The sequence below is a fragment of the Callorhinchus milii genome, unplaced genomic scaffold (assembly GCF_018977255.1).
Source record: "Callorhinchus milii isolate IMCB2004 unplaced genomic scaffold, IMCB_Cmil_1.0 Scaffold9, whole genome shotgun sequence".
NCBI lineage: Eukaryota > Metazoa > Chordata > Chondrichthyes > Chimaeriformes > Callorhinchidae > Callorhinchus > Callorhinchus milii.
In genome coordinates, this window is record NW_024704750.1 from 24010726 (window position 1) to 24037023 (window position 26298).

General features: G+C 51.4%; 1 protein-coding gene across 1 annotated transcript in view; it reads left to right on the top strand.

Annotated features, from left to right (window-relative positions):
- timm50 (translocase of inner mitochondrial membrane 50 homolog (S. cerevisiae)) overlaps positions 1 to 25972 on the top strand; it is a 50264-nt gene extending 24292 nt beyond the window's left edge. The window contains exons 4-10 of the mRNA XM_042338166.1: positions 11628 to 11686; positions 12056 to 12175; positions 14876 to 14980; positions 16586 to 16684; positions 22569 to 22725; positions 25085 to 25191; positions 25541 to 25972. Coding sequence (XP_042194100.1) covers positions 11628 to 11686; positions 12056 to 12175; positions 14876 to 14980; positions 16586 to 16684; positions 22569 to 22725; positions 25085 to 25191; positions 25541 to 25636 — 743 coding nt within the window. The 3' untranslated portion in view covers positions 25637 to 25972. The remainder of the gene's footprint in view (positions 1 to 11627; positions 11687 to 12055; positions 12176 to 14875; positions 14981 to 16585; positions 16685 to 22568; positions 22726 to 25084; positions 25192 to 25540) is intronic.
- Positions 25973 to 26298: the final 326 nt, after the last annotated feature.

A 26298-nucleotide genomic window follows, 5' to 3' on the forward strand; every position in this document is an offset into this window, starting at 1 on the left:
GAGGGTTGTTTTTTTTTTTGTGTGCGAGGGAGGGAGGGAGGGTGGGTGGGGGTGGGGAGAGTGGCACAGTCTGGGCAAAAAAAGGTCCTTTTTTATTATTCTTTTGGAAGCAGAAATACTGCAAATGTCGCTTGTGTTGACAGATGGCTTCCTTTGCGAAAAGCGGGATTGAAATCGCGGCCCCTTCTGTCCAGACGGACGGACTCGCCGGCTAAACGCCATCCTTGGCTGGCAGAGCGTGTGCCAGTACCCGAGAGCATAAAACAATCCGCCAAGGTTCACCCATCTCCTATTCCTCTTTGCCCCCCCCTCCACCCACCCCGAAAAATAATCATGCACTCTTAATAATCGTTTCGCCCACAATGTACACAGTCAATTCACATTATGGTATATTCTGTGAAGCGCTTCGAGACGCGATAAGGCGCCATATCAAATGCAAAGGATTGTTTTTATTATCGCGAACGGATTCGGAGAGGGTTTTTCTTTTTTTTCCCCCCCCCCCCCTCCTGGGTCTGTCTGTTTGGATTGAGGACCCAAATAACACAGAGTTGGGTTAGTCGGTGGTGTGGATCAAGAGATCCATCCAAAGCTTCCGTTTGCGGAGGTTAAGTTTGTGCTGTGTTTAATTACGTTTGCTCGTCTGCTCGCTGTGTCCCAGCTCTGCAAAGCTCGGTGAGTGGGTGAGGGCTGTATCTGCTTTAGCATGCGACTGCAAGTGTGTTTTGAAAGCACGGACAAGTCTGGTGATGACTGGCTTGCCAAGCAGGGTGCATGTGTGCTCACATCTTAAAATGTTATCTCGTGTGTGCAGGGCTGGGAAATCACTTTCAGCTCAATAGTGTGCTGCTGGGCGCAGCGCAGACCGATTAGCATTGGGGGTTTTTCATTTCGGAGCTTTTTCGGAGACCGGATCGACCAGTTTATGTAAATGTTGGAAGGTTTTTTTGTAGCTCCTTCAGTGTCTCGTTCCCAAACAATAGTGGCGTGTGGCACCGTCTTTGGCACAGAACGAAGACTGTTGTGTGCCCTGGCACTGGCATGTTTGGTTTTGAGGATATTGATAGCTTGACTGAAGCTTTGAGTGCAAAGAAAGAAAGAAAATGTGCAACGATAGACAACATTGTCTATCATTATGGAGTCCTGCAGCGTAGTAGTTAGAGCACCTGCCTCGCAAGCGAGAGGACCTGGGTTCGATTCCCGGGCGGGACATAACCTTAGGCAAGTTTCCTTACTCCACGTACACCCACACGCACGCTTGAAGCTCTCAAGGCCATGGAGGGCTTTGAAGGCGAGGAGGGGGATCTCTGTGGGGATGGGGAGCCAGTGGAGCCGGGTGAGGATGGAGTGGTCGGGATGGTACAGGAGAGGAGACGATGGGGATTTAGAAGCCTGAACGTTCAAGTGGCACACATCGAATGCTCTCAGCTTGGTGCGTGCCCGGGGAATGTGTGTGCCTGTGTTCAGTTTCAGCCTCCAGGGACACAGTGTGCCTCGCGGGCGCTCTTTTTTCCTTGAAAATGTGTTCAGAAAGCTGACAAGCCAAGCAAAGCAGTCCAGCGTTGGTCTGTGTTGAGTTAGCTCATCTCAAGCTCGATGGGTGGGGGAGAGAGAGAGATGAGTACAACGCAGCAATTAGCCTCGGCGGATACAGAGTAGGGAATCGGCCTGACTTTTGTCTCCGGATTGTCACCCAGGGGTAGAGGTAGATGTTTAAGAGTTTCGGGGCGCAGTGGCTTGAGAGCACGGCCGCTCATGGTGCAACGGAAAGCTCGAGCCATGAGGCCGGAGCCAGTCGAGCAGGTGCAGTGGGTGGTGGGTTGGGGAGTGAGCAGGTCGGAGAGGTAAGGAGGTGCCAGACCACACAGGAGTTTGAAACCGATCCATTCGGGCGATGGGGAGCCTAGAACTGGTGTGGCGGGGGGGGGGGGGGTACGGACCCGATCCGAATCCAAAGCCGAAGCTAAGCCTACTTGGATGCCAGTGTGTAAAAGTTGGGTGCGGATGGAGCGAAGGGCAAAGTGAAGGCGGTGGTGGGAGGCCGAGAGAACGCACGGCAACAGTTAAAATAAATTGTACTTGTGTTGTCAAAAAAAAAAAAGGGCAGGATGCTTTATTTGGAAAAACAGGAAAGGCTCAATTGTGGCCTTAACTTACAAGGCTGCTTTAAAGTCTTCCCTCCCCTCCTCCCGCCTCCCTTTCCCTGGGCTGTGACCTGCAATCGTTGGCAACCAAAGAGAAGCGACTCCATTAAGACTCGGGGGCCCTGGGCTCGTGGGAGTCCTGTAGCTCTGAGTGGTTAGAGCGCTCGCCTCGCAAGCGAGAGGACCTGGGTCCGATCCCCGGGCGGGGCCATACATTGCGTAAATTTCTTTACTCCGCGCGTCTCTGCGTACCTAGCGGTAAATAGGAACCTGGTTGTTAATCAGTGATAACCCTTCCCCCCCCAAAAATAATAATAATCTGGGTCACTCAACGAACGACTGTTTGCCGGACGGACGCTGCTGTGCGCCCACAAAATGTACAGTCAATTTACTTTACGGCCCATCCTGCGAAGCGCTTTCAGGCCCCTCTCGAAGACTTGATGAGGGGTTATATCAGATGAAAGGATGATTATTATTATTATTATTATTATTATTAATATTATCTTTCCGAGCGTGAAGGACAAGCATCTTCGCTGGTGGTGGTGTTGCAGTGGAAAGGTTCCATCACCAGAGGGCCACCTGTCCTTTACGAGCCAGTCAGCTCACGTCCATCCAATGGCAGAATTGGAGCAATACAACAACACGAGCCTCCCGCATTCGTGCACGTTCCTCAACCCCAGCGTGCTCCGAACGAGTACATTTCTGGACGAGGAATGGTGTTGTTTAGTGACGCATGGGACAATTACACCGGACCTGTTGCCAAGTTGTTGCGTGCAATCTGTTGAATCAGTTGCTCCCTGAGACTTCAATTTAGGGAACTAGAAGGAGCTTTGAAGGCTGGTGCCAAAACGAGCAGACCACAAAGAACAATAAAGCAACCACCGTAAAAGTTTTTCCCATTATAACTATCGCGCCTGGTTAGAGATTGTAATAACAATAATAACCCTCGCAGTTGATGCAGCCCCTTATCACGTCTTTGAGGCGTCTCAAAGCGCTTCACACGGTATACTGTAAAGTGAATTTACCATATATTTTGTGGGAGAGACGCGGCAGCTAATTGCGCACAGTAGGGTCCCACGAGCAATCGTGGATTGAGTGACCGCATTTTTTTTTAAGGGATTATTGCCCCCTGAAAAAGCGATCCGCCAATCGACTAACAACCAGGTTCCTACTTACTCGCTGGGTAAATGGAGTTCGGAAATTTACCAAAGGTTTCCCCCCCTCCCGCCTTTTCCGGGGGGGGGGTGTGGGGGGTGAGCGCTCTAACCACTGAGCAACAGACAGTGCATGAAGATGTTAATCGGAGGTTCAGCAGTTCAGAAAAGAGGATGTTTCATTTCCAATTGACTGTTGATGACGTGGACGGTGTGGAATTCATTGATGTTCCTTGGAATTCGGGGGCTGTCGATGGAGTTGTTCGGAGCAGAACCGAGAAGCTCTTGAGCAGCGATCGCCTTCGGGCATGTGGGCAAAGCGCTGGAAGGTGGGCTTAATGAAAAGGTTTAGAAAAGTGGGGCGCAAAGACACTGACATGACGGCTTCCTTCCGTTCAGAAGATTGCTGTTTCTATGGGGGGAAGGTGGGAAATCCTTCCCACTCAGCTCCCGTTAACCCTTCAAACCAAAAGTCCTGACGGGTCGGGCGGCCCAAGCTGGACGAGCAGCGGGAAAGCTCTCGATGGCGAGCGCCGTGGTTGTTTTTTTTTAGCTGGTTACGACTCCCAGCAGTTAACGTGCAATGCAGACTCTGGGTCCTCGAGCCCTGGTTCTTGCCAATCTTGCCCAAAACTCTTCGGAGATTAGGTAGCACGGTGTGCGTCCCTCCGGCGAGCGTGAGCATTGCGTTCCGGCGGGAAATTTCCAAGTGTACGCGTACGTGGCTGGTTAAGCGGGATAATGTGTGCCAGGTTCTCAGTTGCCTTTTTTCCCCCAAAAGAAACTGGAAATACAGGAAAGTGTTAGCAAGCAATTACAGTTGCAGGCACTTACTGGCAACCAAGATGTCACGATAACATTTTCTAGGCCAATGTGACAGCATATGAACGTAAATAATTTGCTAGGCAAAAGAAGACTAAGGCCCCTTCAATTTGCCTTCCACCATCCTTGTCATGTCCTGCCCCAAACTATGTAATAAAAGCATAATAATCTTTGTAAAATCTTAAGTTGAACGGCTTTTTTTACAATGGTGTCACAGGATCTTTCCACCGAAACAGAAAGATAGGATCTCTTGTTTATAATGTCACCCAAAGCACTCATCCCAGCGCGGCCCGGGAGTGTCTGTCTACCCAGGCAAGATAATAATAATAATAATAATCCTCGCATTTGATATCGAGCTTTTCACGTCTTCTCGTCTCAAAGCGCTTCACAGAATAGACTGTAAAGTGACTTGACTGTATATGTGTGGGCGAAACGAGCAGCCAATTGCTCACAGCAGCGTCCCCATAAAACAGCCGTGGATTGAAATGACCAATTTATCGTAGGGATTTTGGGGGATTTTTTTTTTTTTTCTTTTACAGGGATTATTATCAGGCGGGTGGAGTAAGAAGACTTGCCCAATGTTTTGCCCTGCCAGGCATCGAACCCAGGTCTCTCACTTGTCTTAACCACTGAGCCACAGGACTCCACAAGCTCCTGTTAACCCTTCAAGCCCAAGCCCTGATGGGGTCAGGCTCAAGCGAGCTCAAAGGCCTAACGTGGGGCTTGAACCCACTACCTCCTGACTCGATGGTTGGGGTCTGAGGGACTGATGGGTTTCTGCATGTGTCAGACACCCGGTTGACCAAAAAGAAAAGGGACTGAGCCAAATTGAGTGTTCGTCTGTCCCATTCAGATAAGTCTTTTTTTTTTCTCTTTTTTTTAAATATTTTTTTTAAAAAAAAAGCATTCTGGCATTCGTAGCCTTAGGAATATTTCCTTTCCCTGTGTTCTTTTACTTTTTCTTTCCGATAATGAGCATCGCGAAACAGCCCGAAGCATTTTTTTGCGGTGATTCTCTTTATTTTGGAGATATTCAGACTTTGGGTGAAAGAAAATCCACTGGGAAGGGATTGTATCGCGAGGCAGAACAAAACCACCCGGCTAATTAATCACCACCTCATTGTTCCTAAAATCCTTTCAATTTGCATATTAATTAGTTGCAGATTAATGCCGCGATTAAACCGGGATGTAATAGATTAACATTAAACGCTTTCATCTGCACTGGGTCCGGGCATTGTCTGGTCTGTGTTCTGTGCGGTGAGAGAACCTGACTCGTACAGTCTCACATCCTTTTTCGATCTGTTTGTCTCCCCAACTGTGAAACGTACAGCAGGTTTGGTATCGGCCAGGCTCAGTCAGCACTATTCTGGTCATAATGTTATAATAACAACCTTTGCCTTTGATGAAGGGCACGATCGCACTTAAAGAGCTTCGCTTGAGTTTCTGTGAAGCGTAGTGACTCTGTATTTGCAGGCAAACGCAGCAGCCAATTTGCAGCCAACGTCCGTCCCACAAAACAAACAGCCATGCGGTGAACGACCAATTCTATCCAAAGGACGCACCGAGCATTTACACAGCGCCCCTCACCACTGTTTATTGGACACTGCTGTGGGCAGTTGGCTGCCGCATTTCGCCCACAAAATAATAATCGAAGACGTAATGAGAGGCGCTATCTCAAATGCAAGGATTATTATCAATATTGTTTTATTATTTGGACTTGCGACTAACCTTGCAGTACGGGGCGCTAACAACACGCGCTCACTCCCCTTGGGCAAGAGGTTTATTTTAATCAACCGTCCCCCGCCCTTGTTCTTGGGAGTTGCGATAAATAAAAAAGTGACTTGAGAAACACTTGTATTTGTTCTGGGGCTAATCCACGGTCTCGCCTTCGCCTATCTGCTGCCTTTGCTGGTTCGCTCTCGCTCTCTCTCTCTCTCTCTCTCTCTGTAAATGCAAAACACCCACCGACTGCGCTTCAATGAGCCTTCTGGTGTATGTGTTCAAGCTTCTTTCTCTCCCCGAAGCTAACAAAAGCAGAGCAGAGCAATGCACTTTACAATTCTAATCAGATTTGCCGAAGCATTGGATAAAGGGGCTGTTTGCACTGGGGGCTGAGGAACAGCTGTATTTCTGCATTAACAGTGCTTGACCTTGTGTAAGGACAGCAGGTCAGGGTGATTGTGTGCGTGTGTGGTGTGTGTGTATGGGGGGGTAGTGGGTGGGTGGGTGCGTGAGTGAATGGGGAGGAGGCTGCCTTGGTTCCGCGCTACCCTCCAGGCATGGTTTCGGGGCGGATGGTGGCAGGAGCCATAATAAAGTATAATGAGCAGCTTTTGAGGGGCCGAGTAGGTCTCTGAGGAGCAGACCCCAGGCGTCCCAGCTGCTTCCCCGCAACATATTGCATAGGCGAGCAGCGCAGGAAAATTCAGCAGCATTCTCCCACAGGGTCGCCCGGCGCGGGCCCGTACCAGGGCGGGCGGGCGGGCGGGCGAGAGAGAGCGAGCGAGCGAGTTGCAAGCCACGCACTAAAGGCATTAAGAGACGTCAGAGCAACTGGTTTATGCGGAGAGTGGAGCGATTTGATTCGATTCGATTCGATTTGATTCGGGACGGGGTTTTTTTTTGTGCGCGTGGGAGACTTTTTGAATGGAGAGAGGGGAGGGGGTGCGTGTGGGGGGGGAATTCACCTGCTGAGCAAGATGGTGCCTTGTCTGTGTGCTCTCTGTCTGTTTCTGCCTCTCTCTCTCTCTCTCTGTCTCTCTCTCACTCTGTCTCTCTCTATCTCTGTCTCTCTCACTCTGTCTCTGTCCATATCTCTCTCGGTCTCCTTCGCTGTCTCTCTCTCTCTGTCTCTCTCTTTGGCGACATGATAAGGCTAGTTTTTATTACTTCTTATTGCGGTTTCTGTCAGTCAACGGCACGCGCTGTAGTAATAATAATAATAATAATAACACCAACAATCGTCCGTGCATTGGATCCAGCGCCTTTTCGCGTCGTCGAGACGTCTCAAAGCGCTTCACAGGACACACCGTAAAATGAATTGACCGTACATTTTGTGGGCGAAACACGGCAGCCAATAGCGCACAGCAGCGTCCCCGCGCAGAGTCGTGGATTAAATGACCAAATTATTATTATTATTATTATTATTATTACATTTCTTTTTGAGCAACTCTAGTGAGGGCGAGTCTCCGTGCCTCACACTTGCTGTCGTCGTTAAGTCCGCAGCTATGTTGCTGCCAACAGCGCTGTGGTAAACAAACTGTGGCAACACCACACACATTAACACACTCGTTTTTACACACACACACACACACATACGCGCGCATAAACACTCGACTTAACGCCTCAATCCACCACCCCCTCCCCTCCCTCGGAATCATTGAGCAGTCATCTGTTTCAGCTGTTCCTCTGCATTACCATTAGAATAAAAAACAAATCAGGGATCATTCTGCGGGGCCCCCGAGTGATTGATTAACACTCCTTTTCTGTTTGAATAAGATCAGCCGCCAAAATGCTAATCCCTTGCCCTCGGAGGAGCGTTTAGCAATCACAGTGCGGCGTGCGCTGGCAAACCGGCTCCACCTTCCACCACGCTTCGGGGAGGGGGGGGGAGAGAGAGAGAATGGGGTAGAGAATGGGCAGCTGTACCGAGATTAGCAATATACTGCTTGCCATTGTCCGACGTGTTCAATCGTATCAAATTCACTCCTGTTTACTCAGATTCTTTGACTCGTTCACCCGCCCGGGCTCTGGCTACCAGCTTCTGGTTGCTGCGCACTCCTTTTAAATTTTGTCGCCTGCCTGCGTGAGTAATTAAGCTTTGTAAAAATGTATTCATCTTGAACAACACCCCCCCCCCCCCACCCTCCCTCCCCCCCCACACACACACACACACACACACGCGCACACGCTCGCACTCTTCGCTCCCAACTTTTTATTCCTGTCAAATTGCCGACTCGTTTGTAGGGGACAGTCTCCCCTGGCGTTCGGAGTCCCGTAGCGAAGGGGTTAGCCTCGCGAGCGAGGGGACCCGAGTTCGATTTCCCGGTCGATTGGTGGATCGCTTTCCGGGAGTAATAAGTACTCCAAATAAATTTTAAAACGGTCACTCAATCCACCACTGTTTGCGGGACACTTGCTGTGCGCAATCGGCTGGCGCTTTGCGCCCGCAAAGCACACAGACCATTGACTTTGCAGTCTCAGGGACACGATAAAGTGGCTATGTCAAGCGCAAGATTATGATTATTATTAAGTTACCGTGTCAGCCTGGCTCAGGCGAGGATAGCGCTCTCGCCTCCGGGTCAGAAGGTTGTGGGTTCAAGCCGTGTATTTCTGGAGAAGTTACTGAGCCAAAAGAATACGAGAGTAAGATTAACCTCAGCAACAACAACTTGCATTTATGTAAACGCCCTTCGCGCGGGGTGAGCGTCCCAGAGGACTGGACGGGTCGAAGGGAACGTAGGAACGGGAGGAGGCCATTCAGCCCCTCGAGCCTGTTCTATTCTATCAGATCGTGGCCGATCTGTACCTCGACCCCAGTTCCCTGCCCTTGCCCCATAGCCCTTGATACCCTGGCCTGACAAACACCTATCCATCCACCTGTCTTGAATATTGAATGGATCCGGCGATAATCCGCAGCCTTTTTTGTGGGAGAGAGAGAGAGAGAGAGAGAGAGGTTTCCGAACCTGAAAGCCTCTCACGGTTGTGCTTCCTGCTCTGGCCTTGGTGCTGAACAGGGACGTTGTCTCTGCCGTAGGGAATCCCAAGCTCAGTGTTGGAAATCCAGCAGAACGGCCGCGGAACGCTCTGGTTCTCCCTCTCCGCCCGAGTAGGGTTACTGTTTTGTTGTGTTTATCTGTCGGGGCACAGGGCCACACTCAGCAATCAACACCGACAGGTGACATGTACACCGCGCCCTTCGTGTTGGGAGAATGTCCTAAAGCGCTGGACGGTCAAGGATTTGGGCCCGAGCCGGGAGTGGGGATCAGGAGGGGTAGAGGGCAGGGAGGGTGGAGGTAATAATAATAATAATAATCCTTGCATTTGATATCGCGCTTTTCACGTCGGGAGGACGTCCCAAAGCGCTTCACAGAACACACTGTAAAGTGAATTGACTGTATATTTGTGGGCGAACGCGGCGGCCGATTGCGCACAGCAATGTCCCACAAACAGTCGTAGATTGAAAATGACCAATTTATTATTGTTTTTGGTTTTGGAGGATTATTATTAGGCTCTGTGTGGAGTAAGGAAATTTGCCCAAGGTTTCGCCCTCTGCCTGGAATTGAACTCAGGTCTCTCACTTGCGAAGCGAGTGCTCTAACCACTGAGCTACAGGTAGGAGGGGGGGTGGGGGGGGGCGAAGAGGAGGGTCTTGAGACTTGCCTTGAAGGAGGCAAGGGAGGGGAGAAAGACGGAGGGACTGTGGGATGGTGTTCCAAAGGGATGGAGTACCAGGTGGGGTGGGGGGGGGGGGGGGGGGGGGGCAGAGAGAGATTGACGTCCCGACCGCTGATGTGGGGGACATGGAGCAGACCGGAGCCCCCCTGACCGGACAAGAGAGAGAGTGCGCAAATCCCACTTAACCGCTTTGAAGTTATCCCACACGTCGATCGAATTAGAAGTTAACGATTCAGACTTTGGGACAATCTAAAACATCTGCGTTCATCTTCCCTTCGCCCTGTCTCCCCCACGCACCCCACCCCTCACCCCCGAACTCCCCCTCCCCAACACTTAAGTCCCCTCCGCGGGATCGCGTGGTCACGGCAAACGTCAGGGATTACAGAGTTCCTCCGCCCGTACCGTCTAACAAGCTTTGCTCGCAACGAACCAAAGACTGACTTGACATTCAGGGGCATTCCTGCCCTATAGACTCCACTCATTCAGTTTGTTTAATGCTCCACTCCACCCACCTGATCGCTACACAGAAGCCAAGACTTAATTTCCCCCCCAAATCCTGTTGGATCGGGACGAACCGTCGTCTCAGCATTGTGACCGACTATTGTCGAGTGTCTGACGTGGGAAGCTTTCCAGTGCACTGCCTGCGCTCTCCTGTTAAATATTCTGTCACGGCTCCTCTTTACGGCTTAATGAGTGGTGAAACGCATTGTGTGGCTCGACACTGCACCGTGAAGACGAGCGAACTCCCTCAGGTGTCCGTTTGGCTCGGTCGAGGACGCTCTTTCCCCGCTCTGCCCCCACCCGCCCCGTCAGGACTTGCATTTGATTTAGCGCCTTATCAAGTCGTCGAGACGAGCCCGAGATACAAAGCGCTTTATATTTTATCCTGTGCCTGACACCCACGAAATACACACTTTACCATATGTTCTGTGGAGCGCTTTGAGACTTCTCGGCGGCGCGATAAGTCGCCCTATCAAAAGCGAGGATGATTATTGTTGTTGTTAGTATTATGACGAGCCCGTGCTGGCGTACCCCGAGTTTACTGAGGAGGATTGCTTTCCCCGGTCCTCGCTTCCTAAATAGCAGTCGCGGAACCCTTAAAGGCTGAGAGAAAAGCCATCTCATGTTCGGGCGCAGCTCCCGGCCACCGCCGCGGTTTGTGGGTTTTGCTCGGAGCGACACAGTTGCTTATGCCTCAGCGCGTATCCGATTTCTCCAGTGCACGCGCGGAAATAATTGCGCCGGTAAGATAATGTTCCGCACCAAAGAGCAAAGCTTCGTTACTCTCTCTCTCTCTCTCTCTCTCTCTCCCCCTCCCTTGATGTGTCTCTCTCGTGCGTTTCAGCGTTAACGTTGCGAGCTGCAAAGAGTGATCGCTTTCTTTTTTGACCGGGTGGGGTGGTTTGACCCGGGTTCGATGCCCAGGCGGGGCGAAACGTTGGGCACGTCCCCCTCGCTCCACACGCGCGCGCACACGCGCCTCTGTTTACCGGCAGTAAGAAAGAACCCGGTGGTTACTCGATTGTCGGATCGCTTCCCGGGGTCAATAACACCCCCTCAAACAAAATAACACTCGCGCCTTATCACGTCAAAGCGCTTCACAGAATAATAATAATAATAATCCTTGCATTTGATATAGCGCTTGTCACGTCGGGAGGACGTCCCAAAGCGCTTCACAGAACACACCGTAAAGTGAATTGACTGCATATTTGTGGGTGAACGCGGCAGCCAATTTGCGCACAGCGGCGTCCTCCCCCCCCCCCCACACACCCACACACACACACACACATAGTCGTGGATTGATTCACCAATTTGTTTTTATTTTTAAAAGAGTTTATTGCCCCCCAGAAAAAAAGGCGATCCACCAATCGACTAACAACCCGGGTCCCTACTCGTGGCTCGCGAGGTAAAGAGGCCTGAAAGTTCAGACTAAATCACAACAATTTGCCAAGTTCTTCACACGAGTCGCTGCAAAAATGGAGTCAATCAAGACGCTGGTGGAGTTTTCTTCCCCCCCCCCCCACCACCACCACCACCACCACTCCCCCCGCCACGTGACTCACTTTTTCAGTGTCGTTCTCTCTGCTGACGGGATCTGGAATCTCTTTTGCAGATCCACCCGTTGTACAGCAGTTACGAAGGACGTATCGATACTTCAAAGATTATCGACAGGTGAGCGTGATAAATGCACTCACTCACGCACGCACAACACACACACGCGCGCACGGGCGACGACCGAGCGTTGCAGTGGCACAAAGGAGACTTGGTTCAATTCAATTCAGCAGCAAGACGAGGGGGACTGGGAGATTCTCTTAGAAACAAGCTTTCCGGTGTGGGGAGGGGGGGGCGAATTGAATTGAAAAGGGAAGCTGTCCCTATTACTTCGCCCTTTTAAGACTGATCAAAGTCAATTTCAAACCATTTTTGCCGTTGTAACATGAACCAGCTCTGTGTTTCTTTGATCGTTTTCCTTTTTATTCAGCGTGCGTATGTGTTTTCTCTTCCCCCCCCCCACCCACCCCCCTCTCTCTCTCTCCCCAGATGATAATTGAGCCCACCAGTCAAAAGCTCCTGCCAGACCCCCTTAAAGAGCCCTATTACCAGCCACCGTACACTGTTGTGTTAGAGCTAACAGATGTGTTGCTGCACCCAGAGTGGTCGGTAAGTCCTGCAAGCACCTGGCACTACACAAGCCAAGCATCTCCAGACAGTGCCTGGCTTCCCCCCACTGAGGTTAGCCGGAGCATTGATGGTGGTTTGCGAAGATAACTCCGAAAAGAGTCCAGGAGTGTAGTGGTTAGTTTGATTCCCAGCCGTGCGGGTCAGGGCGAAACCTGAGGCAAGTTTCCTTACTCCACACCGTTGTTTGTCGATTGGGGAATCGCTTTTCTGAGGGTAATAATCCCTTCACATTTTTATAAACAATAATAGCGATTTGGTCACTCAATCCACGACTGTTTGCGGTGCGCAACCGGCTGCCGCTTTTCACCCACAAAATACACAGTCAATTCACTTTACGGTATATTCTGCGATGCACTTCGAGACGTCTTGAAGACGTGATAAGACTCTGTATCAAATGCAAGGAGTGAGTGCGTGCGTGCGTGCGAGCGTGAGTGAGAGTCTCCTGTTGAAGAAGGTTAAATCAAGGTCCCTTCTGTTGGCTCAGGTGGTCATAAACTGTGCAGCACCAAACCAGACCTCATTTGGCTCATCCAGTCCATGATATCCTCCACATGACCATCTTTCTGCCCACGCCACCCCCACCCCCCCCCCCACACACACACACACACAAACACACTCGTCCCCTGAAGCTCTGTCACTCTCCCTCAATCCCTCCAATTTGGCCCCTCAATCCCTCCCCACTTTCAAATCCCGGTCACCTCCCTCTCCCCCGACTCGGGTCAGACTCCGCCACTGTCAAGCGCTCCGGGACCCTACCCCTTGTGAAGGGGCGCTGTGTAAGTGCAAGTTGCTGTGGTGGTGATGATAATCCTTCGTATATTCCGGGAATCCTCCCACTCGGCCCCTGTTAATCCTGATATGGCGCTATGTCAAATTGCATTTGATATCATTATCATGAAGTCATTTCATCTTAAATTTAAGATTGCGCAAAAACCTTCGGGAATTTCTTCAAGTGTGAGTGTGTGTGTGTGTGTGTTTTTTTATTCTTAAGAATTTTCCACAGTTGCGTCATCTTAGATTTTAAGACGCACCTTTTAGGCTTTCCGGTAAAGCCGGGGTGGTGTCTCTCACTGACACCCGCACCTGTTGACGGACGGACGGACGGTGATGTAAGCAACTTGCTGCGCAGCAGGTGGCTGGAAGCGCTTGTAACTTCCCATCTGGTACTCCTCAGAGGCTGTGTCTCCTGTGGTATGTGTTACAGGATATCACCACTGTCTAATGGTATCTCAATGAAAGCATTTGCCTCCCAGGCAGGCTGGATGGTCCTTTGTGGAGAGGCTTGCTGGCTACAGTGGTTTGCTTTGGAGATGCCGTTGAGCCTGTTTTGATCCTTCATTCCCTGCAGATGATCGCGTCACGTGGCTTCAGGCAGCGCTGTTGCAGTCGCAAGGATCTTGTTTGTATGAGCTGTGGAAGGAGCGATCAGATAATCTTCCCCCCACCACCCACCCACCCGACCACCACCCCTGCCCTTCACCCCTCCTGACCCCCCAACTCCCAGCTCGAGCCCAAAGACCCCCTCACTGTCCAGCGCTCTGGGATGTGTTTCCGACGTGAAGACCCCGGCTATTCAAGTGTATTCAAGTTTGTTGTTGTTGTTTAAAAGATTCTGTGCCAATGCCACGTTATAACGTGGTACACCATAGCATACTGGTCAGCACCCTCGCCTCGTGAGCCAGAGGATGCACGTACTCGCACACGCATTACACTGCACACAAGACACACGCACGCACAAGACACACACGTGCGCGCGCATGCGCAATAGGAGGGAAAAATTTCCAAGCCGAAATGTTTGCAGCCAACGCAGAACAACAGCAAGAAAGGAACAGCCCAAAGTCAGGTCCAACATGACAAAGCTGGCTGAGTGCCAGAATTACCAGGTTACCGGGTTTGTTTCGAATCTGCTCATGAGTCTCGCCGAAGTTCTCATAACAGACGTGTCGCCTTCGTGAATAATTTAAATAAATCATTGTCATTTTTGACCTCCTTTCCCCTCTCCCACTGTACAACTAATCATTATAATAATCCTGGCATTTGATACAGCGCCTGATCGCGTCATCGAGGCGTCTCCAAGGGCTTCTACAGAATATACTGTAAAAGTGAAGTGACTGTGCATTTTGTGGGAGAAACGCGGCAGCCAGTTGAGCACAGCAGCGACCCACAAACAGTTGTGGATTGAGTGACCAATTGCTATTATTTTTTTTTAAATTTGAAGGGATTATTACCTCCAGATAAGCGATTCGCCAATCGATTTAACAACTGGGTTGCTGCCGGGTATACAGCGGGGTACACGTGGATTGAGAAAACTTGCCTCGGGTTTTGCCCTGGCGGGAATCGAACCCGGGTACCTCTCGCTTGCGAGGCGAGTACTCTTAACCAACACCCTACAGGACTTTGTAGGCAAACGCGGGGGCCAATTTGCACGCAGCAGCGTCCCACAACCCGCCGTGGAGTGAGCGACCAATTTTATTTTGAGGGATTGTTGGCCTGGACACCGGGAGAGAGAGAGAGAGAGAGAGGGGGAAAAACTTCCTTCTCTTTTCGAATGGCGTTGAGGGATCTTTAACGTCCAACCGAACAGGCAGACGGGGAGCTCGGTTTAACATCTCATCCGAAAATAAAGGAAGAACCTCCAACGCGGCGACTTTGACTGAAATTGCCCTTTTTCCTCTCAAGCTAGTGACGGGTTGGCGGTTTAAGAAGAGGCCTGGTATAGATTACCTCTTCCAGCAGCTGGCTCCGCTGTACGAAATAGTTATCTTCACCACAGAGACGGGAATGGTGAGTAATCGCACACGTCCTAACCGTCCTTTTTTTTAACCCATGTAATAATAGTAATAATCCTTGCATTTGATCCATTGCCTTTCACGTCGAACAACATCATCATCGAAAGCAGCGCCTTTCGTGTCGGGAGGACGTCTCACGGCGCTGGACAGTCGGTGTTTCGGACCCGAGCTGGGGGGTTCGGGGTCGGGGAGTGTGGAGGGCGGACGGGGGGGGAAGGAGGGCGATCGAAGGCACGGTTGAAGAGGAGGGTCTTGAGATGGGGTCTTGAAGGAGGCGAGGCTGAGGATAAGGAAGGGGGCAAGGCGGAGGGTTTGAGGGAGAGAGTGACAAGAATTTCGGGGTGTAGTGGCTGAGAGCGTGGCCACCGATGGTGGAGCGGAGGTCACGAGGGACAAACAGGAGGCCGGAGTGACAGCGGATAGTGGGTCAGGGAGCGAGCTGGGAGGAGGGTGCCAGGAGGTAGATAGGTGGCAAAGTGTAGCGTAGGTGAGAGTCGACGGCCTTTCTGATGAATCTGCATTTCGGTTGGAAGCAGAAATAATAGCACCTGAAACAGACTTGTCACAACATATCTGAGCTTTATGTTTCCAGTTGAGCCAACCCCTCGACTGGGAATGTCTCACTGCCAATGCTCGTTGGGTAGATGATGGGACATATGTCTTAAGGGGACAGTAACAGAACTCCTGCACGTGTCCCAGCATGTTCCTGCCTGCCTCGGGGCTCTCTCTCTCTTTCTCTCTCTCAACAATTAAGATGTTTTATTTTCGGTGCGGGGAGGGGGAAGGAGTAGACGGCTCTTTCGTTCTATTGTGGAGGACGACTGAAACGGGATCTCGGGCAGCCGTCCATTCTTTTTTGGGGTGGGGGGGTGTCTGACACACGCGGAAACCCATCACCGTCCTTAAGAGTCTCCAAACCCAACTGAGAATTCCAGGCATCCCATCCCATCCCACCTACACATTGAAATCCCAGAGATAGATTGTTGGAATGGAATGTGCTCTCTCTCCCTCTCTCCCTCCCTCCCTGGAGGGGCACCCCCCGGTTACCTAATTCCGGAGAGTATTAGGTGCAGGTTGGCAAGAGCCAAGGCTTGGGGTGGTGGGGTAACTGCTGGAGTCTAACCAGCTAAACTCACACGTAGCTTGGCCATTGAGAGAAAGCCCTGTCTGGCGAGCTTTCCAGCTGTTTTTCCAGCTAGGACCACCCTACCATTAGTTAGGGCTTTGGCTGGGAATGCTTGGGGGGGTTTCAGCAGGATGGGGGGGGGGCATGTTAATGTTTTGTAAGGGCTTTAAGGACATTAAAATGGGGAAAAATGGTTCCAAAAAGCTAGTGAGAATCTGGAACTCTCTCCCTCCCCCCCCAAAAGGCTGTGGATTATGACTGGATCCATTCACATTGTCCAGACTGAGGGGTGGGTAGATGTTTGTGAAGTCAGGGGATCAAGGGATACGGGGCAAAGGCGGGTAATTGGAGTTGAGGTACAGATGAGCCACGATCTTATAGAGCGTCACAATAAAAGTTGCTCAATATTCGGAGAGAAGTTTCAACCCCGAGGCTGCGAAAACTAACTAACCGCTCGTCATGTTTTTGTCGCAGACCGCGTACCCCCTCATTGACAGCGTTGATCCACACGGCTTCATCATGTACCGTCTGTTCCGGGACGCAACGCGCTACATGGAAGGCCACCACGTCAAGGTATTTGTACAAAGGGGTTTTTAATGAGTCGTGGAGTCCTGTAGAGTAGTAATTCTCCACACACGCGCGCGCCTTTGTTTATCCGGCAATAAGTGGGAAGGGCGGATCACTTTCCGGGCGAAATAAATAAATTGCTCACGCATCCCACGAGTGTTTGTGGGGACGTCACTGTGCGTAATTCGCTGGCGCGCTTTGCTCGCAAAACACACAGTCGCCACACACTTTTACAGTGCATTCCGTGAAGCGCTTTGAGACGTCTCAACGACGTTATAAGGCGCTGTGTCAAAAAAAAAAAAAGCCAGGGTTGTCATCGCCAATAATCAGTGGTAAATCGAGGATGGGAGAATTGTTGTTGAATTCTATCGGTCCCGTTGCTGATCCTGTCACAGACGCTCTGGGGCGCTATCCTGCGTGAGGGGAGCCCCTTAGCGTCGTGGTTAGCTCGCTCGCTTCGCAAGCAAGAGGACCCGCACTCCATACCCTGCGTCTCGGAACAGCTTAGATCCTGACTTTGCCTTCGCTCCGTCCGGGCTGTCGCGTGAAACTTGCGTCCAGTGTAAACTTTGTCCCCAGCTGACGAAGGGTTACAGAAAGTCCACGGCAAGCCCCAGTCCCATCTGTCTGATGCCATCCCATCGCCTTCGATCCTCCAATCAATACCTTCCGCACAATATTTACAAAGCAGAGGTTTGAGGGTGGACGAGGCGGGGGGTGGGGGAGAGAGTTGGAAGCGTGTCGTCCTGTGTTCTGTCATCCGAGCTGCTCTGAAATGAAGGCACTTCTACAATAGTATGCGGGGCTGGGCATTACTGCAAGCCTTCTGCCTGGCCTGGCCTGGCCTGCTACCTCCCATCTGTTGTCCTCCCGACACCCAGGGAGTCTTTCACAGTGCAAAGCATCCCCTTGGGGGGCTTCTCGAGCAAGACGACTGGCTTTTTTTTTATACAGGGGCAGCAGCAGGAACAGACCTGCTGTGCAGTTAAGATTACGATGGTTTAAAGACCGCTGGTACTATAAGCACAATGTTACACACTGATTCCCCCAAGGACCTCTTCATTTCCAGATGAAAGGCACGGGATGTTATAGCCACAAGTGCTTAATTAGACATCAGCGAGCTCCACAGCGCAGAAGTGTGTGTGTGTGTGTGTCGTCTTTAGCAAAGTCTCCCTTCCCCTCCCCATCTCTTTCAGGCTCGGAAATGCTGAGGATTGATTTTTGTTTCTTTCCTTTCAGTTTAATTTCTCTTCTATAATTTTTTTTTTCCCCTTTGGGCGTCTCTTGTTTATTTTTCTCCGTTCCTCCCGCCCTTCCCCTCCCCTCCCCTCCTTCCTCAAAACAGAAAAAGAAGAAATAATAGTAATAATAATGATAATTCGGTCACCACTGGTTGTGGGACACTGCCGTGTTTCGCCCACAAAATACTACAGTCACTACACTTAACAGTGTGTCCTGTGAAGCGCTTTGAGACGTCTCGAAGACGTGACAAGGCGCTTTGTCAAATGCCAGGGTTATAATTATTAAATCGTTAAATTTTAAATCAGACTAATTAAAACTAACGTTAATTAGTTTTAATTAAATTACATCTGCAAACCGTGAGGTCAGTTCGTCTCAATTGGGAGGCGAATGATAATATTGATCCTCGGATTCGATACAGCGCCTTTCGTGTCGGGAGCCCGCCTCGAAGCGCTTCACAGGATTCGCTGCAAACTGTAGTGACTTGTGTATTTGTGGGCGAAACGCAGCAGCCAACTCGCAGCCAGCAACGTCCCGGCCACGGACCAAGTGACAAATGCACAGGATTTTTAGCGGCACTACTACCCTTCACAGTGTAAAGCTTCTTTGGTGTGACAGGACCTGTATCAAATGCAAGGATTATTATTATTATTATTATTATTAACGGTTGAGATCAGTACCTCAGAATTTCCTTCCTAACTCGCCACTTGAGTCGCTTGGTAGCGATCCCCAAAGGACAATCAAATGATGAGCTGTTTAACTACAGGGGACCATTTATGTCCAGGACACGTTTGCCCCCCCTCCTGAGGTGACCGTAAGCTCAAGGAAGGTCTTCAGGCCCGACTTGAAGATGGGGAAAGAGAGGGCAAGGCGGAGCGGGCGGGGGGGGTGGGGGGGGTGATAGAGGAAGAGTGTTTTGGGGCGCAGTGGCTGAAAACACATCCGCCGATGGTGGAGTGGAGGGCACGAGGGACGAGCCGGAGGCCAGAGACGGAAGCGGGGGGTAGTGTTGGTGTGTTGGGGTCGGAGAGGTAGGGAGGTGACAGGACATAGATTCAGGCAATCATTTGACGGAGATCACAGCCTTGAAATCCCTCTCCTGAATCCACTGCTGAGATTTTTCCCTTCAAAGCTGGGCTGCGGAGTTTGTGAGAGGTGTTCCTATCCCCCCACCCCCCCAACCCCCTACCCTCTTGTTTTGTTTTGGGTCCTTGAATGGTCAGTGCACTCATTCCGTCCTTAATGTTATATGACAACTGCACTGAAGGATTAGCGAGCACCGCAGGGTTATCAATGCTTCTTTTAACAGTCGTTTCTACTTGACGCAGCAGTAAATACCTCCGGAAAGGTTTCTGGTAAAATTAAAAAAATAGGGGGTGGGGGCTGTTTCAAGGGGTGTTTGAAAATAGAGAGACTGAGAGAGGGAGAGACTTGAGAGAGAAGGGAGAGACTGAGAGGTGGGGTGGGGGGGAGAGAGAGAGAGAGAGACTGAGGGTGGGGGTGGGGGGGAGGCAGAGAGAGACTGAGCGAGTGGGGGAGAGCGACTGAGAAAGAGAGAGGTGGGGGGTGGGGGGGACAGTAAAGAAAGCTCTGCAACCCGACTTGCGAGTGTGTGAGACTAATTTTGGACCATTCGCTCCCCCTCTTAAGTCAGTGATGATCAGAAACAGGAACTTAGTTGAACTTTTTTATAATTATTATTATTATTATTATTAATAATAATAATTATTGTTGTTGCAGAGTGACATTTTGAGGGTGAATTTCGTATTTTAAAAAAAAAAATCGTCATCGTTTTTAATACTCACTGCAAAAACGCGCAGTTTCTAAGACCACAAATCAGAGTGCGGGCGCCGCGCCGGGCGCTATGCAGAGATATGCACACTGGCGGTAACCAAACCCACTTGCAGAGTGTAAAGGGGCCCCTTCACTCAGCTCTCGTATGCCACAGGTAATTTCAGCGAGGCTTTGACGCTCGCTATTCATGAATCACAGCAGTTAATGTCACCCTCGGCGGCAGCAGCAGCCGTTCTCGTTAGACGGGTGTGGGGGGGGTGGGGGGGAGGCAAGTCAATAGTGCCTCACACAGCAGCCATCACCCATCTGCTCTCCCACAGCATACCCCTCGCTCTGCTTGTCTGCATTGTCAGGCATCTGGTGAACGACCAAGCTGTCTCTCTCTCTCTCTCTGACACACGCGCACGCGCACACGCACACACACGCTCGCACTGTCAGAAGTCAACCCTCGCAGCACCGAAACCAGGGGACGCCACCGACAACCCAAACCCAATCCAGCAGGCGCTCCCCCCGCGAACTCTTGCACTAGCGATCAGCCCGGGGTTTGACACGGGTGGGGGTGGGGGGCCTGATCACGCCGTCGTCGAGACGTCTCGAAGCGCTGCACGGTCAAGTGCAGCGACTGGTGCATTTTGCGGGCGAAACCCGGCAGCCGATTGCGCACGGCTGCGTTCCCCGCAAGCAGTCGTGGATCGAGTGACCAGTTTTGGGGGTTGAGGGGGGTGGGGGGATTATTACCCCCAGAAAGCGACTAGCAAGCGGGTTCTTACAGAGGTGTGTGCGTGTGTGTCTGGGGAGTAAGGAAACTTGCCTAAGCTTTCTCCCTGACCCGACCCGCCCGGGAATGGAACCCGGTCCTCCGGCTTAGCGAAGCGAGCTACGGTCACCGCTGGGCTACGGAGCTCCGCAAACGACCCGGCGCCGCGCACCGAGCTGCGTTTCGTTTCTGAGGTCCGTTTTCCTGTTGAAACCCTGCCAGCCGCACCGCTCCGTGCCGCCCAGAACTGAACGCCCAGCGAGTTAAAATGGTGAAGGCCACTCAATAAAGTAGCTTCGAGGCCCTATCTCCGGGCGCACTTAACCAGCGTCGCTATTAAATTGTAATACATAATGTAATCTTAGTTCGAGCTTAAAAAGATGAGCCAGACAGATGCTTCTCCTCAGACGGTGCAGTGTAGTGTAAGCTGGCAGGTTACGTTTGGCTCAGGGGCGTGTTGTTTCCTTTTCTCTCTCTTTCCCCTCCCGTCGTAGTAATCCCTTCCAAAAAAAAAACGCGGCCGCTCGATCCACGACCGTTGTTGGGGGGACGCTGCTGCGCACGATCGGCTGTCGCATTTCACCCGCAATTTATTTATTATCACGCGAGGCGCTTTTGAGACGTCTCGACGACGTGATCAGGCGCCGGGTCAAATGCAAGGATTATTATTATTAAAGTGTTGATTAAGCAATTTATACAATAATGTTTTTAATAACAGCGCCAATGTTAACAATAATACTCATAAAAATAATCATTGCACTCGACGTGCTCTTAACCGCTGAGCTGCGAGACGCCATAGTGTAGTGACTGTGGTCGTAGTCAATCCCGTAGTCAATCAGGAAGCGGATCACCAATTTGTCCGGGGGATTGTCAGCCACCGCACCAGAGGGAAACTCCCTTCGCTTTACCAGTAGTATTGCGGGATCTTTGATAACATCCACCTGAACAGGCACAGGCAAGAGCCGGGTTTAACTTCTCCAAAGGAAGGACGGTGACTCCCAAAACGTAACGCTTTTGCCAGAAATCAGAAGTTTCCCTGAATAAGCCGTGCGCATAACTATGTATTTATTTATTTATTGGGTGTATCCTTTCTCTCCCCCCCCCCCCCCTTTCTTTTAAACCCTGCTCCTTTACCACACAGCATTCCCTGCAGTGTACCCCCGGGGGCAAGAAACAGGCCTCTTGTGACCTGCCAACTCCATCCATGTTGGGTAACTCGTAGCTCGAAGATGTGTGCAAGTTCTTGGCTGGGTGGATTGGCACCTTGCCTTGAGAGCCGGGCTGAGAATGGGACCACCGATGGTTGCTATAAAGTCCACTGCTCTGTCACTTTACGTCGCACGTCCTGTATCGGTTAGCCTGGTGTTTTATTAAAATGTAATATAATAATAATAATAATAATCCGTGCATTCGATATCGCTGCCCGATCACGTTGTTGAGACGTCTCAAAAAGCGCTTTGCGGGATAGATTGTAAAGTGTAGTGACTGTGTATCTTGCGGGCGAAAACGTGGCAGCCAATGGCGCACAGCAGCGTGCCGCCCCACACACGCGGGGAAACACTCAGCGGGGTCAGGCAGCATCTGTGGAGAAAGGAAAGTGAGTCGAAGACACTTCGTCAGAACGGACGGTGTGCAAACTGGCGTCAGGCAGTAAAGGGAGCCCAGTTCCCATTCCCTCCCTCCATCCCTCCCTCCCTCCCGCCCGCTCCCTGCCCCGCCAGCCTACGGGCTATTCCTTTAGAGCCCCGTAGAGCTTTGCAGAGGGACTGAGAGATTTAATTGTACGGTCGAACTGATGAGGAGATCTGGTGTTATGAAGAGAGGGGAGTTGACACACGAGGGTCTTCATTGCTGTTTGTTTCTGGTCAAATTATGACTGATGTGATGTCCTCAGCTCTGCTCTGCTCTGCTGCACAGATGGGTTGGCAATAATTAGATTAAACAGTCTCGGCGAGCCACGAGGCACAGATGGTGGCAGACATCTATTTAATATTAATGTTTTATTTTGCGTGGAATTCCAACTGATTCCTTCTCTTCTCTCTTTTTTGTTCCTTTTCTCTCCCCCTCTCTCTCTCTCTGCTTTTTCTCTCTCGTATATAGGATGTTTCCTGTCTAAACCGAGATCCCTCCAAAGTCATTGTTGTGGACTGCAAAAAGGAAGCCTTCAAGCTCCAGCCCTTTAACGGGATCGCACTGAAGAAATGGGACGGGAATTCGGATGACAGGACTCTGTATGAACTTGCGGCATTCCTGAAAAGTAAGGCGTCGCTCAACAGCTGGTGGCTGGCTGTGACCTGTCGGGGTTGCGGTTGGGGTTGGGGTGTGTGCGGATGTGTGTGTACGAGCGTGAGCGTGTGTGTGTGTGTGTGTGTTCACCCCCGTCCCCTTTCCCCACTGCCTCCCCCCCCCCACCCATCTGTTCGTCACAGTCGGGAGTTAGGGCTCCCTTGTGACCCTCTCCTGGGTCGAGTGAGGGATTCTAAGAGTCCGAGTTTATTTAACCCTTCAGTCCAGGTCCTGTCTCTCTTCTTTTCTTTCCTTACCCCTCCACCCACCTTCCTCTCCCACTCCCCATCCGTTCCTTCAAAGAAAAAAAACTTGGGCAAACAAGAACTCCCTTCTCGTTTGCATGACAAAAGCCACAACTGGTAAGTCGGGAGAGTTGAGTGCCGGGTGTAACACAGACATATGTGACCTAGACCTTCGGGTTGCTGATGACAATCTGGTTAGTTGGCCTTTGTGTTTACCATTGTTTCTCTCCTCCACACACCCACCCCTACCACCACCGCACGCACGCACCCACCCACCCACCCACCCCTCGTCTGAATTAAACTGGAGGGAGAAGGTCGCAAGGGCTGGAGAGAAGCTGTGAAGGGTCGTGCGTGCATGCGCGTATATGTGTGTGCACGTGTGTGTGTTATGGAGAGAGAGAGAGAGAGAGAGAGACGTACAGAGATCGTAATGTTTCTTGTGTCTTGCCCTGTAGCTTGGTTAATCGCCTGGGCCAGTTGGTCACACTGACACAGACCTCGGTGAGGGGCAAGCTTTTAACTGTACGCGTTTCGCCCGCAGAACACTCAACAGTCAATTCACTCGACGGCATATCCTGTGAAGGGCTTTGAGCAGTGGCGAAGACGGTGGTCAGGCGCTGTATCAAAAGCACGGATGATTATTATATAATACTGAATGGGGACCGATTTGAGTGTCTCTTTGTCCGCCCTCCACTCCACCTGATCCCAACCCCCAGCTCGGGTCCCAATCCCTGACTGTCCAGCGCCTTGGGAGGACGTCCTCCCGACGTTTGTAAATGGCGTGTGTTTTCCTGTTGTCGGTCGGTGGGATGGGGTGGGTACTTTGGAACGGAAAGGTGAACGGCAGCGAGGTGTTGGCACGTTTCGAGTAGTGGCCGCAGGATCCTTGACATCCACCTGAACAGGCGCAGGCAGGGAGTGAGGCTTAACGGCCCATCCGAAGGACGGCACCTCCGACAAGGCATTGGAGCGTCGGCTTAGAAAGACAGCGATAATATATTCTCAAACTCTGGAACTCTCCCTCCCTCAATCCCTCCCTCCTCGCTTTCAAAGCCCACCTAAAGACCTTCCTTTTTGACCGTGCTTACGGTCACCAGCCCCCCCCACCACTCCCAATCCCCCCTGTCCCCCCCCCCCCCCACTCCCTTGACTCGGGGTCAGACTCCGCCACCGTAAAGCGCTCCGGGAAGCTAACCCTGCGTGAAGGGCGCTGCGTACGTGCAAGTTGTCGTCGTAACAGCCGAGCTTGTTGATCACGCCGCACACGCCCCGCCGTTTGTCCCTCTAGCTGCTGGAAGGTTTACATTATTGATGGCGGATTCCGGGCGCGCTAGCGTGTGTTGTGTATAATTGTTTCTTTCGGAGGGATTAAATTGCTGGCTGGAATCCAGTTTGGAAAGAGGTAGCTAATTCAAGCAACCAGTAATTGGGCTGACAGTAGACTTCATGCTTTAGCACAAGCGGCCTTTGTGATATTTAATGAGAGTAATTTGTGGCGTTCAATAAAGCTGTACACAGATACTCTTTTTAAAAGGGATTTATCCTTTTTTTGTAACCTTTTTTCCCCCCCTTTGTGCCCGGCTTTCTTGCGACTTTCTTCCGTCCTTCCTCTCCCGAACGCCCAGGCCTCTGCTGGAAGCGTTACCGCTGGCGCCCCTCGTAATAAACAGTAATCCTCGCCTTTCGCACAGCGTCTTATCGCATTGTCGAGACGTCTCAAAGCCCTCACAGAATCAGTGAATTGACTGTATAATAAATAATCCTTGCATTAGATACAGCACCTTATCGCGTCGTTGAGACCCTTGAGTCTCAAAAGTGCTTCGCAGAATATAGCGTAGAGGGCGGTGACTGTGTATTTTGTACCCGAAACGCGGCAGCCAGTTGTGCCCAGCGGCCTCCCACAGACGGTTACGGATTGAGGGACCACGTTTTTCTGAGGCGGGTGGATTTAATACCCCGGAAACTTTCCTTACTCCGCACACACTCCTCGGTTTACCTCGCAGGATTATTATTATTATTATTATTATTCAGTGCTGGAGAGGGAAGTATTTGTTTTCTCACCCCCTCCTGTCTTGTGCCCTGCAGCGATCGCACTGAGTGGGGTGGATGACATCAGGGCAGTGCTGGAGAACTACGCCATGGAAGACGATCCGATCATAGCCTTTAAGAGGAGACAAGAGCTATTAGCACAGGTCAGTAAAGCACCTTGCACTGCTCATAGAACTACACAGCACAGGAGGAGGCCATTCGGCTCTTCGTGTAATTACCGTGTGAAAAGTGTGTGGGGGGAGGGGGGGGGGAGAAATGGGTCACTCGATCCACGACTGTTTGTGGGACGCTGCTGTGTTTCACACACAAATACACAGTCGTATTATTTTTATTATGATGTATTATAATTTCCAGTTTATCCCGTGAAGCGCTTTGAGACGTCTCAACGACGGGATAAGGCGCTGTTATCAAATACAAGGATTATTATTAATTATTATTATTTCTAATTTCTGTGCTTCTTGTGTTTCTTCCTTCCCCCACAACCCCTCGTAGGAGGAGCAACAGCGAATTGCAGATCTGTCCCAACAGAAGAAGCCTAGTCTGTCCCTCGGATCCCTAACAAGCAAACTGTGGAATCGGTCCAAATAACGTTGACGTCCACACCATCTGGTTCCCTTCGACCTGCGTTCCTGACGTGGAGAAGGCATCGGGGCCTCACGTCATCTCAAACTGTGCCGAGACCCACGCCTGCGGGCAGAAGGCGGGTGGGGAGGGGGTGTGTGTGAGCAGCTCGGCCCAGGACTCGCGTACGAAGAACTTTTGCCAACGGCGGAGCCGAGTGTTTTTTTCGAGCGGCTGATCAGTTTGGCTCCCGGTCGGGCGGCGAGGAAGAGGGGCCGAGATCGCGGCATCACTCACTTTGCAGTCGCGCCATGCTCGGAACGCCCACAAACCGAGGGGCAGGGGCGGTGGTGTGTGCGTGTGTGGGGGGGGGAGGAGGGTTGGCGTGGGGGGAGAGGGGAATTGTCCCCCCCCGCTCGGACTCTCTGGAACAAAAAAAATTCCCAATTTCTCGTCTTGGCTTGTCGTGTGTTTCACGTTTGGTAGGGTGATCCAACTGGTGGCCCGCGGGCCGCATCCGGCCCCCGGGTCGATTTCAAGTGAAGGAATGGCTCTCGTTGTTGGTGTGTGTTGGGGGGGTACAAACATAGAAATCCCGGTCTTTGCCGCCTCTCCCCGAAATGAAGCCCACAACCGAAGGCAAGTTACTTTCGGAAGGTGGGGGGGGGGGGGGGGGGGGGGGGGGGGGG